Raw genomic sequence first — 18,446 nt, 5'->3', positions numbered from 1 at the left:
ACCAGCAGGATGCACCAGGCGAGCAGCTGAGCTGCTGGAGCTGAGTGCAGCAGGCAGGCTGAGCCGATGCCTCCCTCCATAAACCACCCACAGGCTCTTCTCAGGCTTTGGCAGCCGGCCTGCCTCTCCAAACCCCTCGTCGCAGACCCAGGCGCCGCTGAGTCGGGCCCGGTGGGCGCAGGGCACAGAGGCTTGGCAGGGTGGGAGTGCTCTTGGGCTTGAAAATGGGGAAGAGGGCTGCTTTGGAGGGCAGAGTGGAGACAATCAGCAGGGAGTGATGGATGGTTAGACCATGTAGGGAAAAAAACAATGCTCTGCTTCGTCCTGAGGACTTGGATTTGCCGTGCCACCCTGAGAGCCGTGCTGTCGGCTGGGTTTGGCTCTGGGAAGGCGCTCCAGGGTGTGAGGGACCCGTGAGCTCCCCACCGCGCCCGGGGCTTTCCGGGTGCCCACCCGGGGGTGCCGCAGCCCAGCCCCCGGAGCCGGCGGGGCGCAGGGCCGGGCCGGGCCCTGGCAGCTGCCTGACGCCCGTCTTCTCCCGCAGGGGCCGGGCCGGGGGCGGTGCTGGCAGCCCTGCCGAGCCGTGCCGAGCCGAGTCGTGCCGGGCTGTGCTGTGCCGAGCCGAGCCGAGCCGAGCCGTGCCGCGGGCACAGCAGCATGTCGCCGCTCCGCGTCTGCATCGTGGGCTCGGGGAACTGGTGAGTGCCGCAGCGCGGGACCCCCCTCCCTTCCTTCCTACCTTCCTCCCTTTATCTGTCGCCTTTTTTTCTTCCCTTTTTCCCCTTCCTTCCGTGCCCTCCTCCCCGCTTGAGCCCGGCAGGGTGTCCCCTCGCTGCCCGGGGGGCTCCGCAACAGGTGCCCGGGGGTCTCCATGGTCCTGAAACCCGGCCCTGCCCGCTGGGGTCCCGCCTGCACCTCCGCCCTCCCCCGCTCCGTTACAAGCCATAACCCTGCCGAAAGAGAAGATTGGGAGCCAGGGCAAAAGCTCCTCTTGCTTTTGGGGCCGGGGGGCTCTTTGTTTTGTAAGCTAAATGGGAACGGTCAGGATGCTCGCATCCAGTAAATGCCAGTAACAAAGAGCTGCCTGAGCCAATGGGAACTGCACAAGCACGAGGCTACCGTTCGATTTAAGTGTATCACAGCTTGATTTAAGTGTAGCAAGCATGCCCAGCCTGGCACCAGGACAGCGAGAGCCCAGAGAGGACCCGAGCTGTGCCTCTATGGTTGTGTTTGTGGCAGAGCCCAGGCACCTCTCATACAGGCATGGAGCAGAGCGGTGATGCTGCTCGCACTCCTTTGAAAGAACCAGGACATGGGTTTCATTTAAAACCGTGACTTAAACGTACCCTTCACTTCTGTCATCTTCAGCATGTAGTTTTGCATCCTTCTGCAGCATTATAAAAGCATTGAGTCCCCAGCTTATCCCTGCCCCCCTTTATAAGAATATACCTGCTACTGCCCGGTTCTTTCTAGTCTGGACAAAAGCACTGCTTGCAGAAGCTCCTTGGCTCTGGCAGACTTCAGTGAAGTCAGTAACCCTGGCTGAATGGACTTCGCATCTTACAGTTTATATAACCTAAGCCCAACCAAACCGAACAACATGTATATGCCTGTGCTTGTGATTAGCAAACCCAGCCTCCAGGTAGTTCTTCGATTGTTTTTCTACAAGGAGGGCAAGTTCTTTAAGATTTTTTAAATACCTGACAGCTATGTGGAAGCAAATACCAAAAAAGTCAATAGGTGAGGGAGTGGCTGGTTGCGAGCTGCTGAGAACACAGCGTAGTTACGGTGCGGCTCTGGACCCTCCTGCCTTGCAAAACCAGCCCACAGCTTTTTGAGTCCCCACACGTGTGACATGCTTCCAAATCATGGGTTCCCCGTGCACATCTCTAACATATGGTCTTTCACAAACAACCCTACAGCCAGGCCTTCCTGGGAAGCCACCATCACACAGCTGGCTCACTGCAGCATCCCCTTCCTTGGCCCTAAGGGACCCATCGCTCCTGCACCCTGCTTCCCTGACTGCCACTGTCCCCAAGTCATTCCAGCGCTTGCTTCCCTCCCTTGCCACACTCCTCTTCCTCGCCTTAAACACAGCCTGCACGAGCTGCTTCTTATTGCTTCCAAGCCCCTCAAGAGCCACGGCTGAACATCTGGGAGTCAGCTTTTACCTTTGATCCGCCAACAATTAAAGACTTACTTACTCTCTTGCTCTCATCCTCAAGCAAGCATCTCATGCCTTTTTCCAAGCTGTTCCCTTTCCATAAAACATTCTCAAAAGCCAGTTGGTTGTTTCTTTTTTTTTTTTTTCCTTTTTTTTTTCTTCTTTTTTTCCATAATGTGTATCTACAAAACTGAAAAGAGCTATGCCCTGGAGATACCGAGACTCCAGCCCAGCAAATCGCTTAGTACTATCTGCTTACTTGTACTACCTGTCTGCCTGGGTTCATCTCTTACTTCCTACCATATGGACAGACTGTAAAATCTTTGTGAAGTAGATAAATGTTGTTCTCTAGTGTTTAAATTACATCTATTCATAGCCTCTATGGCAGTACAGGTAATCTTAGCACAACACAGAAATATGTTTTTCTTTGGCAAACATTGTCTCCTTATATTCCTCCCGAATATTTGTGCGACAGCTCAGATAACTGCACGTGAGGCTTTCCTGCAGCTCAGAAACGTGGCCAACATGTGACACAACATTTTGCAATAGCTAATGTCAGCTGCAGAAGTTCAGCAGGTCACACTGGCTTACTAAGTCAACACTGTCAGGAAACTCATGACTGATGTGGTTAAGTAAAGCAAGTGCCACATTGCATCTTGTAGTTGTCAGCCAGGTACAGGAGGCTTTGCGTTTGTTAATCACGGTCCAGTTATCTGGTTTTAAAAATACGGGTTTATTTCACTGCCTGACCCTTCAGAACCCAAAAGCTCTTCCAATCTAATTAGATTCATTTGGACTCTCCTCAGTGAAGATTCAGCTTGAACTAGGCATATGTCCTTACCCTGCACAGATGGCCAGGCTTTTTACTGAGGTGCATGGAAGGAAAATGAGTCAATGGCCATAAACTGAACTGGGGAGGTTCCAAATGGATATACAGAGGGAGGTGGAAATCTATGAGGATGATAAAGCAGTGGGACAGGTTGCCTAGAGAGCAGCTGGTCCTTGGGGAGTTTTTAAGACTTGCGTGAACAAAGCCCTGAGCAAACTGATCTGAATTCAGTGTTGTTCCCACTTTTGAGACCTCTCGGGATCCATTTCAACCTAAGCAATACTACAATTTAAAAAAAAAAAAGGTGGCTGGCTAAGAGAGACTGAAGAAAGATATGATCCTCTTCAAGTACCTAAAGGAGAGAAACAATATCCCTCCCTCTTAGAACAGAAATTCTTAAACTGCAGTAAGATTTAGGTTAGATGTAAGGACAATCTTACTAACGCTAAGGAGAAGGATAGCAAAGCCCTAGGAGGCTGTTGAGGGAAGGGAAAGTATCGGCAGTACCTGAGCTCTGTAAGCCCTCCTCGGAACAGCTCCTGTTAGGAATGGCATAAGTACATTTCCTATGCAAGGGGCAGTTGACAGGGATTAGCTGGTTTCATGGAGGCTTTCAGCTGTTTTTCACCAGTTCCAATGTATGCCACAAATACTTTCATATTTGCATATATAAATCAATGGGTCTTATTTAAATTATTCTTCACCCCTCCCCCTTTCCCCCCAAAAAATTCCCATTGTACCAACAGGAAACCTCCACATAAGAGAGCTTTTTTTCTTAGCAATATGTAAATCACTTCCACCCTGATTCAATGTAATTGGAGAAGAAGAATGATTGGCAGTTTGCACTTACCTTTAAAAATGATCCAAGCGGAGTTCTCAGCCATCTATTAATCTTCACTAAAGAGAGTTTTGGAGAAATAAAATAGAATGGCGAAGTCTTCATGTGTGTGTCCTTGGTTTTGTTTGCATAAGCAGAGCTCCTCTGCCAAGCCTGTGTAGTCTACTGAGCACTGGCTTCACAGACAAAGCAATTCTTCTTTCCAAGGCTGATTAGCAGTGACTGCAAATTTTAAATGGACCAAATGAAACAGTACCTCAGTTTTTGAACGGCTTAATTGTTTTGTAGAGAGAGTTTTTCCCTGATAACCAGTGAATGCCTTTTAAACATTACACCTTGTCTCCCCAAGATTCCTAGGGAAACCAATCAAAAACAAGGTGATTTATGAAGCTAGCTTTATGCCTGAAATACCTTCATGGGTATCTTGTCAATGGGAGGATGCTTGGACAGAAACATCCAAGCACATTGGCAATGACAGCTCTGCAGAAAGACAAGCTTTACCTACTGAAAGTTGCAAGTCCCAGTCAGGATTTCAGAAGTTAGAGCTGGAACCTGCATCTTTCAACAGAAAATCACAAAAATTTGGTACAGTCACAGGCTATAAAGCACCACCCCCAAAAAGTCACCTTGATGCACATTCTATACACCTTCTAAACGTTTCTACATTGCAGTCTTTTTAGGTTTGTCTTCAGCTTTTCAGAGTGAAAGAGAATGTTGGGGCTCCACTGAGACTGAAGCCCCTTTTTACTCTCCTAAGTGCCTTGTAAATAAATAGCAAAAAAAAAGTCTCTACTTTCAAGAAGTTCTAGTCTAAGGAAAGAAAGAAAAATGGATAGGTGATGCTGGGTGTAAGCGGGGAAAGTTGTTACCATTTTGTAGATAATAAGCGGGTAAAACTCACCTCTCACTAAAGAAGACTACAGCACAATCTGGAAAACGTATTTAGATCTCAAGTCTTAGTGTTTATGTGTAAAAATAACTTTTCTTATTATATTTATGATAGCAAGCCATAATTCCTCCTCAGCTCAGGCCTTGATTGCGCTCACTGTTGGAGAACAGGGGAAGCGAACCAGAACATAAGAAATTTTACAGATAATACAAACATATGATGCAATTGTACACCTTTCAAAAAATAATAATAAAGGTTTACTCTGGAGATACTTACTTATTTTACACTTACAAAGGACCAGAACAAATTATCCTCCACCCCCCCCCCTTTTTTTTTTTTCTCCTTTATCAATTTGAAAGAAAGCATTACAGCAGCTCAGGATATAGCAAGCAGTCAATGCTGGGAAAGCGAAAATTGATCTCAGTAGGATTTCTTTGTAGTTAAAGATTAAGATGAAACCCTTATTCTTTAATTATTTATTGAGCAATTAGCCTTGTGCAAACCTGTTGCATCAAAAATCGAGTTGAGCCAAGGAAAGCCAGTTACAACATGGCTTCCCTTTGAACCATTCACAACACAGACCTCACTGGACTTCGTCTTGGATGTACTTAAGACTTTTATCTGTTACAGAAAACAACTAAATCCTGTTCATGCTCCTAATTGCAGGTATATCACAAGTGAGTCAGAGAACAAGAACGTCATAACTGGAACCCCTCTTTCAGTTATGTTAGCAAAACAGCCAGTACTTTAAGGTAGTATTAAAGCAAAAAGAAAGACGAGAGAAAATAAAAATCACGCTTTTCTACCCCCAAAATAATTTAAAGTGCATCAAGCCATATTCTCAGTATTTTTTCCAGATTTTTAATTTTCCTCTTGTTAAGAGAATAAGTGAAAGTTCACAAGGCTGCAGTGCTGGATGGTGTAATAAAGTTATTGCCTAAACTGAGATAAAAAAATGCTCAGCATGACCAAGAGTAAATGTGATGGTTCAAATATCTTCAGATATTCTGGATCTTGTTACACTGATAATTAGAACCACATCCAAAGAGAAACCACCAGGTTGATTTTTTTTTTTTCCTAAAGATAATTTCTTAGTTTTTATATCTTACATAAAATCCTTACTGCAACCGTTTGGTTATTGGTAGGAAATTGGCATCCATTTGTTTTAGATGAGATGCACAGACTGGCACAGCGAGATTATTCAGGAGTACTTCACTGTCTGGATTATTTTGGAGTTGGTTTTCAGAAAAAGAAAATCTCAGGATGAAGAGATATTCAATTAGCCTCAGAATATATTTTTAGCACTGTTGAGGGCGTATCACACTTCCACTCTGTAATATTTTATATGACTTCAGATTCCTTATAACTGTAATGTTTTACCTGGTTCTACTTTTTGTGATATTAAGCTAAGGCTTTTTTTTGTTGATATTTGTTTTTTGATGGAGGGTAGTGGATAAAGCCTTCTGATAAATTTAGTAGGCAGATGAAGCTTTGTAGCACAGGACTTTTATGAGTTATTATGTTGAAAGTAACTTGTGTTTCCAATTGGCAAAGAAAGTTTGTGTCCTATCAGTTATTTCTTTCTTTCTTTTTAAAAAGGGGTTCAGCCATAGCAAGAATTGTTGGCCAAAATGTCCAGATGTCCAACAGATTTGATCCTACTGTCAAGATGTGGGTATTTGAAGAGATGATCGATGGAAGAAAACTCTCAGAAATAATCAATCAGGAACATGAAAATGTTAAGTATCTTCCTGGATACAAGATACCTAAAAATGTGGTAAGTTGGAAAAAAAACACACTGATTTTATTTATTTTAATTTTTGACAAGGAAGGCAACAACTGGCAATCTTTAAACTAGGAAGTAATTCGTCGCCTTGTTGTGGTTTGCCACCTAACTCACTCCAGTATTTTAAGTATGAAATATAACTTACTTCTGGGACTTCAGCTCATCTCTTGTCATGCAATTTCAAACATCCAACTGTGTCGAATACTGATACATAGTATGCCATCCTCCTCCCCAGCATAAATCAGCATCTCTCTGTTTGCTATTTCTAGGGCTGTGTATACACAGAGCAGAGAGATTTTTAAACCCACAGCATCTTCTGGATAAAGAGGGGAGGCTACTGCTCTCCCTTCTTCTAAAAAAGGGAATCAACAGCATGGCTAACAAGGAGATGAACAGTGAGCTACCGGTTTTGGGTGATGTCAGGATAGCAACACGTTACTAAATAATAATGCTGCAAGTTCCACCAGAATATAGGGTATTTAATTTTTAATTCATTTACATTTGAAATACCAAATTATACCTCACTATTTAATCAGCTTGGATCATTTAGAGCTACTGAAGCAAGCAAAGTGAGGCTTTTGGGCTGTTCAAGACTTTACCAAACGACAGAGCTCTGTGAATTAAAGAAAGTAGCACTGCATTTCTAGAATAGCCGTAGTTGTAAAAGGAAGTTCAGATGCCGCACGTGGTGGGTCTCCTTGCTTGGAGAGTGGTTATATTTAGAACCACATTTAGTGCTGGGATTGCAGTTTTGCACTCCCATGGCTTGAACTTGGCATGCAGCTCTCCTGGGTTCAAACTGAATTGCTGCTGTTATTTTCACAGTCCTGTAACAGATCAACAAGCTTGTTTTCCTCACTTGAGAGCAGCCTCATCCTACCTATAACAAAGCCTCTGAGACTTTACCAGCTGAAATCAGATGGTTGCAGTAAGCCTGAAGGGAGGGCCCCTCACATCTTCAGCTCCGAGGAAAAAAAATATTTTTCCTCGTATTGTTTTTCTACATTTTGGAGAGACAGAAAGGCTGTCTGTACAGTGCTATGGGCGCGGTCCTGGCCTTGCTTTGCTATTTGCCTTTAGAAGCAGCCCTGCTGGTAGCAGCACTGATTCTTCTGTAAGGAATCATACTTGCTCTAAGGCTGAGACTAAGGGCAGTATTTTCTGATTTTAATAGCAAACTTAAATTCACCTGCCGTTTCCTTTGTAACCTGGCTTTATTTGTTCTGAGTCACACTAGCATTGAGAGGAAGCTACAGCTTGCTGGTTATTAAGGATGTCGCAGGAATGGTGTAATCCTGCAAGGTGTGAGAATTGTTGCCTGGTGTGAGGGGCTCATTTCCATTGTTCCACTTGTCCCAGGTGGCAGTACCAGATGTGGCTGAAGCAGCAAAGGGGGCAGACATCTTAGTATTTGTTCTACCACATCAATTCATTGGACGGGTCTGTGAACAGATTGCAGACCAGATAAAACCTGGAACATTTGGGATTTCACTGATCAAGGTAAGTTGTTCTCTCCACAAGAATCAATGTGTAAAGAGTAAATAAATATGTTCAATTTAGGGATAGGAACTCCAGCCCTTGTTGCATGCTCTGTGTGAATATGAGCATTTCTTTCTGCAAGAGTTAAAGCCTCCAAGCCTCCAATAGTCCTTCCACCATTCATGTGACCGGAGGGGAATGGATTGGGCAACCCTACTGGGTTAAGAGTAACCATTCTTGTCTCCCATCTTTAGCCTGGATCAGTTCCCACTTGGACCAGCACAGGGGTGAAAATGCACAGAGAGAGGGCTGCATAAACTGGCGCAGCTGCCAGAAAAAAATATTCCGACTACAGCCTCAGTTAACTCATACCTGGGCAGAGCACTGGGTCTGAGCAACCAGCCTGAGTACATGCAAAGCTGTTCATGGCAACATTAAAACTGCACCGTATCATCAACAATTTTGCAGAACTGAAGCAATTTCAATTTGTAATGAAATGAGCAATCTGTTTTTGAAGGTTAGAGATGCCAGGTTATCATAACTTTAAAAGGAATTAATATTTATAAGAGAATCTCAAACTAAAAGCTGGAGGCAAAGTGTAGCAATATAGTCTACTGCTTCTTCTGTTGATTGTGTTACAGGAAGCATCCTATTTAAAATAGGAATGAAATAAATTTAATTCAAGTTTTCAGATTGGAATATTGGCTCCTCTTTTTTTTTCCCCTATAGAAATGATATCTTGCATGCAGCAGTACGCAGAGGAGGGGAGGGGAAAGAAAGGAAATTCATGGAAATTTACTTCTTTCTTAAGCTCCAAAAAGTGACAGTTCAGTATACCTTTTAATACCAATGAAGCACTCAGATTAATACTTAAGATCTTGCTAAAAAGCCACTGCTTGTAAGCTTAATTTAAAAGTATGGTTCCTTACCACAGGCACTTAACACAAGGGAAAAATGCAGCTTAAAAAACCCCTCAGGGCAGTAGTGTTGGGTGTGAGGCCTGTGGCAGGGTTAACTCAACTGCACCTTCTCCCTGAAATTTAGTTGAGTTTGCAGAACATTTGTACTAATGGCTAACGCTAGTGAATATAAGATCTGAATTCTTCCAATTAGAACCAGGGAGACCTGCAGGCAATAGGACACCTCCTGCTTTACCAGTGCTTTGCTGCTGTTATTTTCCTGTTCTAATAACTTTGACTATCGTCTTTTATTCAGGGGATTGATGAGGGTCCTGAAGGCCTGAAGCTCATATCTGACCTCATTCGAGAGAAACTGAAAATAGAAATCAGTGTGCTTATGGGGGCCAACATAGCCAAAGAAGTGGCTGATGAAAAGTTCTGTGAAACCACCATTGGTAACTATTCCAAAGGGCAAATTATAGCCGCTATCTTCAATTTGGCTTCACCTGGGGCTGGGAAACACGATAGGGCCTAGAGACAGCCAAGGGACCACACTGCATGCTGAACTCATTCAAGGAGGCAGCACAACTTCCAGGGAGTTTGGTGCTGGCAGGGTCAGATTGCAAATGAGAGCAGGTTTCAGTACTGAGAACCGTTCGCTAATTTCATCCATTAAAAAATTGCAGCTTACTCCTATTCCTGTAGGAGTTATCAAAAGCCACCTGTCTGCACAGCCCAGTGCTGAGTAACTAGGCAGTGATACACTATGTAGTTTAGCTAGAAATGCGTAATCAGAATCTCCTATGTGCTCACACCCCCTGAGGTGTATTTCTCCATCTTCAAATGTCCTTGTTTCAAAAAGCAGCAGTAACATTCTGTTCTTCCCTCTCATTTGGGCTGCTTGCCAAGACACAGCCTCAGATGCTCCCGGAACTGGGTCTGACCTGACTTGGAAAGTTTGGCCAGCAGCTTTTAAAATCCACTTGATTTTTGACTTGCTTTTTGAAGTCGGCAGATATTAAAGTTACATTCTTCAATAGCTAGCGAAGATAAAGGTTGTTATTGCAATACTGCTCCATTGCTGTCCAGAGGTTATAGGGAAAACCATACCATTTGCTGCTGGCAGAGAAACTAGACACGAATAGGACTAGACATGGTTAGGGGAGTTGAGCAATATTCATTTTCTTGGGGATGGTTCAGTTTCTTCTGGCCCAGTTTTAACCCATGCCATGATGATGACTTTGGAAAGAGGCATGCTTGCCCCTTGGCTTGTGGGGCCTCAAAGTGTTTCTGCATTTGGAAAGCAACATAGCCCAGAAACAGTCACCTCAAAGAAAACCCTACCATTAGTTATTTTTAAAAGATGAGAAACAAACACAAAGTTTCTCATGAGGTGGGGCAGAAACCCCAGAGCCACCCACAGGGGTGTTACCCCAGAACCCCTCCAGGAGCAACAACTGGAAAAAGCTACAGAGCCTTGCTGCTGAGCTTTCTCTGAAAGAAACAAGACTGCCTCGCATAAAAACAAGCTAAACTCCATTCAAAAATCTTTGCCTGTTGGCCAAGGGCTCTTTGGATAAAGTCAACCTTAACCACTTCATCAGTCAGGGCTTTCTACCCTTCCTCTCACTACCTAGGGCTAGCGCTGCGATGACATGATACATGACCCTGGTAGAATTGGTAACAAAATTGCTCCAGCAGAGCAAACGTTCAACTTCATTATCAGTGGATCTCCTCGTAACTGGGAATTAATTTGGCATTAATCATTTTCACCCCACAATAATACTTAGCAATTATAGCTTTTTACATTTTCAAAGGAACAATTATACTGGGGTGCTGTACAAAGCAATCTGTAAATATTATCCTGTTAAACCTGCAGTAGGGTGGTGCAAGGATTGTGGTGACCAGCTCATGCTCAAAGTGCGAGTCGCAGTAGCCCCTGTGGCTCCAGGGCAGGGCAGGGCAGGGCGAGCTGAACACCGGTTGGCGCAAAAACCCTGAGGAGTCTCATTTTTAATTAGGTCCGCCTCAGTTTAATCACTTGCAAGGTTTGTGGTTATACAAGCTCCCTCAGGCAGACATCTGTGCTAGGGGCTGTCTACTTTTAAGCTCTTCAAAACATTAGTAAGCAATACTCAGTCCATGTACTAGGACTTGTATATATTCACCCTGGCTTCCAGCAGCAGTGTTATTTCCAGTTACTGGGACCACAAAACCTAAGTGGTCCCTAGGACCTTACTTCGGGTTTCAGTTAGTTGTGCATACTAATGTCACTTAAACATTACAAATGCTCTAACTTTCATCTTTCCTTCCCGCAGGGTGCAAAAATGAAAACCAAGGGCAGATCTTTAAAGAACTAATGCAGACCCCAAATTTCAGGATTACCGTGGTGCCTGACGTTGATACAGTGGAGATCTGTGGAGCCTTAAAAGTCAGTGATTTCAAACTATTTTGTTTTTATTAGGGCTAAATTCTACCCTTACCTGAGTCTTCTGTAAGCCATATGGTCTAATGTTAGTCCTACCATTGTAGGATTGAGTGAGCACAGACAAGACACGTAGTTCACAGGCCAGCTTTCCAATCTGAAAAAAAAACAAAAAACAAAAAACAATTGCTGGCAAAACATTTCAGAATAGCCATATTTTAACTTATCGCTCACCTCTGCTTCTGAGGGCATAATTTAGTCCCCTATATTTTCTTATGTTGTACATGCATGGAACAAAGTCTTTTACTATGTACAGTAATTCCGCTAATAACTTATTTTCACAGTTCAAGTAGCAACCCACTAGCAAGTTTGCGTCAGAAGCACCATTCAGTGTTGGAAGCACACCCGTACAGTGTTTAGCCACGTCCACATACAGATCCCAGGCTAGGTCAAAAAAATACCAAAATCATCAAGTTTCCATGGCAGGGGCACTTTAAGATTTAGGGGTTGTTTTTCTTAAATGTGTCAAAAGTGTCTCCAGGCTACAATCTTTGTAGTTTGCATAAGTTCAGCCATTTGTACTTTAATGATTCACCTTTCTTTGGAGGAGTGATTACCAGCTAGTAAAGAACAGGTCCTGTTTAACCCAGATATGAACAGATTATTTACATAGAAATAACCAAAGACTTTGCTTTCATCTACAGACTGGAACTAGGAGTAGTGGAGGGCATAGAGAGATGAGAAGTTGGTTCTGTTTTGTGGAAAACGTTTGTTCTTCCTGAAAACATTCCTTCTGCTAAAACAAACAAACAAAACAAACCTGCACTGGGGCACATGCATGCCTGGGAGTAAATATTTCAATGGCAGTACTACCAACCTATAACTCAAATGAAATGAGCTATGCTTCTTCAAGGGACTGCAAACTGGGGGATGAGGAGGGACGTATGCAGGGCAACACGAGGATGTTTAGGATCTGAAGACAGTTGTTTAGATCTGTAGAAAATGTCAATTCTACTGACCACTCTTGCAGGCAAAAACAAGGTTTGATCTATTACAGCATCAGTATGTGGAACCAATAACTGTTTAAGCTACAGGCCAACAGAAAAAAGATAGAGGCATGTCCTCACTGAGAATGGTTTAAACAGTTAAAACAGAAAGGTCAGCAAGCTCCAAGTTGAAAGTAGCAGAAAAACAAAACATTAATTGCATGCATGCTACATGATTGCAATGTTACAATATTAAACAAGCTGCTCTGCCTTTTGCCCACTGGAATAACTTTGCAAAGTGGATACTTTATAAAGTCTTTTATAGTCTAGCAAATTTTCTTCAACTGTAATGAGACGTCTGCCTTCTTCATAACAAACTCATAGCCTCTGCGAATTGAACCTGGGGTCTTATTCCAGTGAACAAAGTGCAGACAGATTGATGGAATTTTCTTAAAGTTTGATGTACAATGATGAACTGCATGTCTTATCTGACAATTTCCTTTCATTCTCTATGCACTAAACTGTTTTTAGAACATTGTAGCAGTAGGAGCTGGGTTCTGCGACGGACTGAATTATGGTGATAACACAAAGGCAGCAGTTATACGTTTAGGCCTTATGGAAATGGTGGCCTTTGCCAAGATGTTCTGCAGGGGACCAGTATCAATAGCCACTTTTCTGGAAAGCTGTGGAGTTGCTGACCTAATCACTACCTGCTACGGAGGACGCAACAGAAAAGTAGCGGAAGCCTTTGCACGCACAGGAAAAGTAAGGAGGATTTTGAAATATTTTAAACTAAAAAAAATGAATTCCTGTGTTTTAAAGTAAAAAAAAAAAAAAAAAAGAAAAGAAAAATCCTGTGTAACGATACAAAGGCATCATTAGCTTTTTACCTTCTCAGTAACTGCTGGTATGGCAGCAGGATTTCCTCTGATGCAAGTAATCAGTCTCCTCTCTTTTAGTCCATAGAGCAATTGGAGAATGAGATGCTGAACGGACAAAAACTACAAGGTCCTCAGACTTCGGCTGAAGTCTACAAGATTCTGAAACAGAAAAGTCTGCTTGATAAGTAAGTGTTTTGATTTAAAAAGACAAACAAGGGAAACACCTGACTCAACAGGCATCACCAAGAATTATGAGTGATTCATAAACACGAGTCCCATTGAGGTTAACTACCCCATCATTTCCGCAACAACTGGTTGCTACATCTTGGGCCACCATTAAACTTAGCAAGACTCCTCATTACTGTGATCAGTAGAATGGGATGAAGGCAAAACAGTGTTAAAAGAAACAAGCCACAGACATATAAGACACCAAGAAAATCCAAGGGAGCTACCTAGATATCACTGGTCCACCCTGAACAAGATTGATGCACGCTTACAGAGTAAGTTTAGGAACATGATCAAAGGGTTTCTCATTCTCAGTATGTCAGCACTGCAGCTTGCAGCAATACTGCTCTCAGTGCAAATACGAACTAAATCATCTCAGTATAAAATTCAGGAGTATGCTTACAATCAAAAAAACTGTATACAAATTGATGTCAGCACATATTATATATTCACTGCTCTGGTTCCACAAAAGAAGCTGAAATAAACTACTTCTAATTGTTTGGGGAGAGAGGTAATAAGATTATTCATAATTTGAAGCCTTTGTCTCAAGTTATACAAAGGAAAGATTAAACTTTCCCTCCATCTTCTAGCCTGATCTATGTTAGTATTATATATAGAGGTCAAACACTGCTAAACAAATACTTTAAAAAATGTTAGAATATTAACAGATAAAGCAGAAGATAAAAAGAAAAAAAAAGCTTATTTTGACAGGATGTACACCTATGTCAAAACTTAATCTAATGAGTATCCCTGTAATTACTGCCAATTACAGACTCAGCTCCACGTCATTCAGTGATATCATTTATACCACATAATAATGGTAAGACAGCTTACAAGTGTGCTGTTGTTTTTTTTTTTTTAAACACCTTCAAGCCAAGAAAAGGAAATCATTAAGACATTTCCATTGTTTTGAGTCCTTTTTAGCCTTTTAGATATCAGTTATGAATACAAATAATGCATGCATTTTGCACACAGAAGGGAAAGGGTGATATCCACCTCGAGATTTTTTCAGTGAATGAAAACACTAGATAACAATTTTGTCTCCAAAACAGATTTTCTGTTGTCACCTTCTCTGCGCCCCTCCCCCCAAATTGCCCTTAAGTTCCTCTTCATTGTCCTAACTTCATTCCTACTGCTTTTTTTTTTTTCCCATCTACAATTTACAGTCTTTCAGTCAATGCAAACAACAAAAAAGAACTATTTTTCCCCCCACTATAAACAAAATGGATTTTTATGTAAACTTGAAAAACTATTTTTACGTGCTTCTTTTAGGTTTCCATTATTTACAACCATCTACAAGATCTGCTACGAGGGTAGATCGATCCAGGATTTCATCTCATGTCTGCAAAACCACCCAGAACACATTTAGAAGTTTGCTCTCCTCATCTGGTTGTGCTCTCATCTTTTCAGGACTTCTATCCACTCCACAGCAAATAAAGTAGACAAATAGGTTGTGTGGCAATGCTTGCTGTAAAAGCAACACAGAATGTATTTCAGTATCCTCTTTCTGGGGGTGAAAATCTGCCTTTCAGCACCATATCCGAGAACAGAAATTGAATGTAGAAGTGTAACAGACTTTGATTTGAGTTAGCAATTTAAGTATTTGCCTACAGTTACTTTCATGTTGATTTCCAACAGCGCCCATCGTAATTTTCGTAACAGGAGTTAATTAACACACATGAACCTCAGCATTGTGCCTACTGATGTTAGTTACAGAACAGCACAAGACGCTGAAAAGCTGAAGATCAAAAGAATTACAGATAAAGTTCTTACAGCAGTAAGATCCAGTCACATAGGCAAATATGGGTTTTCATAATTCTTCTCAAACACAAATAGCATAATATTTTGTAATTGGTGACATTTAGTCCTTCCTTGTTTTTGTTTCAAAGTGTAAGCCACTTTGGAAAAATAGGTATTGTTACTGTGCTCAGACATACGTGAATGTTTAGCAGATGTATAAATAAAGCAGTTTAAGGGGTTGTGGTGGGGAAGGAAAGAAGGGCTTTTTAAATTATTATTATTCAGGACACTAGGGATTTTCAGTAGTGATCTGACTTTCATTGTACTTACTGTATTCTGTTGAAATACACAGAAAAAAAATGGAATAACCAAATACATTTATGTGAGCGTTAGGATTTCTGAGCAAGCATAACCCACTAGTATTTATACTAGCTTAGGGGAAAACTGAAGAAGAAAATGATGACTAGTATGCACGCACAGCTCAGCTTGCATCTTGTATCACACTTAAGGATGTAAGAAGCAGCAGTGAAACACCCTCTGCATTACTTGACTTTTTATATGTACATGAAAATGACCGCTACAGACGCACAGAATTCCTATAAAATTGTATTTGAAACCTGGCTACATTTCAGCGCTACCAGGAAGCTCCACTGGACTGACATCAGTGCAACTCCAAGCATCTTTCCACAGACCGCAACAAACAGACTAATTCCCTGATCCTGCTGTCGCTTAAGCAATTTATCTTACACGCTGCACTCCTGAAGGGAGAGACCTCTAACTACGTCTGAATTTTACACACAAACTGGTTCCTAGACCAGTTTAATTTTGCTACCAATGGCATTAATTTTAGAAACATAAAAGTTTTTAAGCTAACTATATTGGGTAATTTTACATACCTGATGTTTTTCAGAGTTAAAGCCATCTATGAAATAAAGTGTCACATTTTCTAAGCTTTAATACCCTGTTGAAAATACTTGTATTTAGAGAGAAGGCAAGCAAACAGGAAGAGTAAGCTACTTTTGTTTCATCTGATTTTCCAAAACAGCAAGTGTTTTTTTTAACCTCTCTGTATTCACTGACATTGTTTAGAAAAAAGAAACACATTATAAAATCCTCTCCACTCTATATGTTAAGAGGAATGTTGTCGTCTTTCACATTTATCAGTTCTATATATATATGTATAAAAATATTACTTATAAAAATAAATAATTTTTAAAATCTGTTTTCAAGCTAGCAAATCTAGCTCTGGTACCAGAAACAGTGGCTGTAGCATCCACTGCTCTTCAGCGGAGATCAGGAAGGTAGCCCACATGAAGACTCAGCTGGAGGAAGAGAACTGCCTGTTCGTGGCTAACAGCTCAGGGCTCTGCAGGGCAACGGAAACATTCCTTCAGCTGAAATGGGAACCACATGGCCAAATCCTTTATGCAGAATTAGGGGAAAAAAAGAAAACAAAAGTCATGACCTTTCATTTCAAGTAAGAAAGCCAGATATGTAATTCTTAAATATCAAATATATCAGGATGGGATAGAGAATTCAGAAACCCCCTTGCTTCCCAGGCAGGCTGAAATTCTCATAAGTGATTTACGAGCTTCTAATACTGAACATTTTACATTAAAGGTATCAAACAGTTTAATAAAGTGGTCAACAAATGCAGGTTTGATGTAATTTCATTTTCAAAGTTCTCCCAAAATAAATTACTGTTCTAATAGTGGTCCGTTATTGTGCTTATTCCTACAGCTCTCAAAGAAAAGGACAAGAAGAGTCAGTTTTCTACAGACATTTTTATTGATTAACATAGTTTTTTCTTCTGTATGACATACTTTTACACAGTAAAATAAGACAACTTTGACTTCATAAATAACAAAATTAGCCCTTATATCTCAATCCAGTCAAAATCTAAGTAAAATAGTTTGTTCTATATTTACATTCTGTACCAAAATAGGAAGCATATTCAAGGTCAGCCAGTCCTCTCAAAACAGTTGTTTTATCTCCAAGGTAAGCTTCACATTAAAAAGGCAACATTTGCACTTGGGACCCTGGTGGCGTAAGATCACATCACTTAATATACAAAATAGACCCCAGTCCCAGAGAGCGATACGTGCAAGTGTTCACCCAAGCACTCAGCCAAGCAAAAGCTGGTTGTTAGATCTTGCAGGGGAAAGATGTTGACCTGCTTGGCTGAAAGTCATTCACAGGAAACGTGGGGAAGAAAGGACACATGCGTTCCTCTCTAATGAAAGCAGAAAGATTTGCAGGACAGATTTAAAAACAACTGGCCCTTGCAAGCAAGGAATTGTTGGTGTGTCTGCTCGCAGGTGACATCAACCTTCCTAATTTACTAGAGCACAACAAAAATAATGAGTTATGTTGCACCAGCAGTTAATTAATGGGGGGTGGGGGGGGTGTCAAAGTTCCATTTTGGTAGTTCACCTATATCTGAGGCCTTAACAGTCTCCCAAGACCTCATTTCAAAAAGAAATTAATTGCCTGCTTTTCTGTGTTATTTCCTCACTGCATACTCCAGCCGAAAGCAATCCTTCCTCCTTGTAATTGTTTGAAACACTAGAAATTTTTTTCCTGAAGTGTTAATAGCCTTGACTTCTAATTGAAATATTAGAAATGTGAACTGATGGAGGGGGGGGGGGGAACAAAAAAAGTCTGCAAGACTAATTTACTTCCATAGAGAAACATGGAACATGTTTTCACATTAAAGCAGTGGGCATGGTTTGGCTGCAGATAAATGATTTGTTTATTTCTTAGGGCAGCAAAAGTCCTGGGAATAACGCTAGATAGTCCGGTGAACACACAAAAGCCTATTTGGGCTTTATTTAAAAGATTTCACATATAAGAGGTTCAATGTGATGGACTTGCCCCTATATGTTCAGGAAACTGAAAGTAGCTGCCTGCAATCTTTGTTTTTATTTAAAACTGGTGTTTACTTTTACTGGGAAATTGCGCTTAAGGCTATACAAATGGTTGCTTTAAGCTACAATTTTAGCTGTGTTCTACACTCAAAAATGGCTTATGCTCCCTACTGTTTTGCTCTTAAAAACCTGAGACATGTTTTTACTTAATTCATCTTAAGACTTGGAAGTTCACAACAGCGGGTTAGAAGCTTAAGTGAAAGACAAACAGAACTGAGGTAGGCAGCTTTACTCAAACTTGTTTGACAGTCACCAATTCATCCGTACCTGAAAGTGAACGTGACACATTTCTTGGCAGTTCCTACAAGGCTACAGCTGCTAGCTTACTGACAGAAGGTAACCCGCTGGCTTTTGCAAACCTTAACCTTCCCTCCCCAG

General features: G+C 41.6%; 1 protein-coding gene across 1 annotated transcript; it reads left to right on the top strand.

Moving 5' to 3' along the window:
• Positions 1-545: 545 nt before the first annotated feature.
• On the top strand, positions 546-16,852 carry LOC311210908 (glycerol-3-phosphate dehydrogenase [NAD(+)], cytoplasmic-like). The gene is made up of 8 exons (XM_084289275.1): positions 546-698; positions 6,320-6,497; positions 7,866-8,006; positions 9,201-9,339; positions 11,203-11,315; positions 12,827-13,060; positions 13,255-13,361; positions 14,674-16,852. Exons 1-8 carry the CDS (start codon positions 658-660, stop codon positions 14,768-14,770), a joined length of 1,050 nt encoding a protein of 349 aa, XP_084145401.1. The 5' UTR covers positions 546-657; the 3' UTR covers positions 14,771-16,852.
• Positions 16,853-18,446: the final 1,594 nt, after the last annotated feature.

Source organism: Netta rufina (assembly GCF_964035555.1).
Source record: "Netta rufina genome assembly, chromosome: 6".
Taxonomy (NCBI): domain Eukaryota; kingdom Metazoa; phylum Chordata; class Aves; order Anseriformes; family Anatidae; genus Netta; species Netta rufina.
The sequence above is the reverse complement of the archived record's forward strand: the minus strand, read 5'-3'. Positions and strand labels throughout refer to the sequence as shown.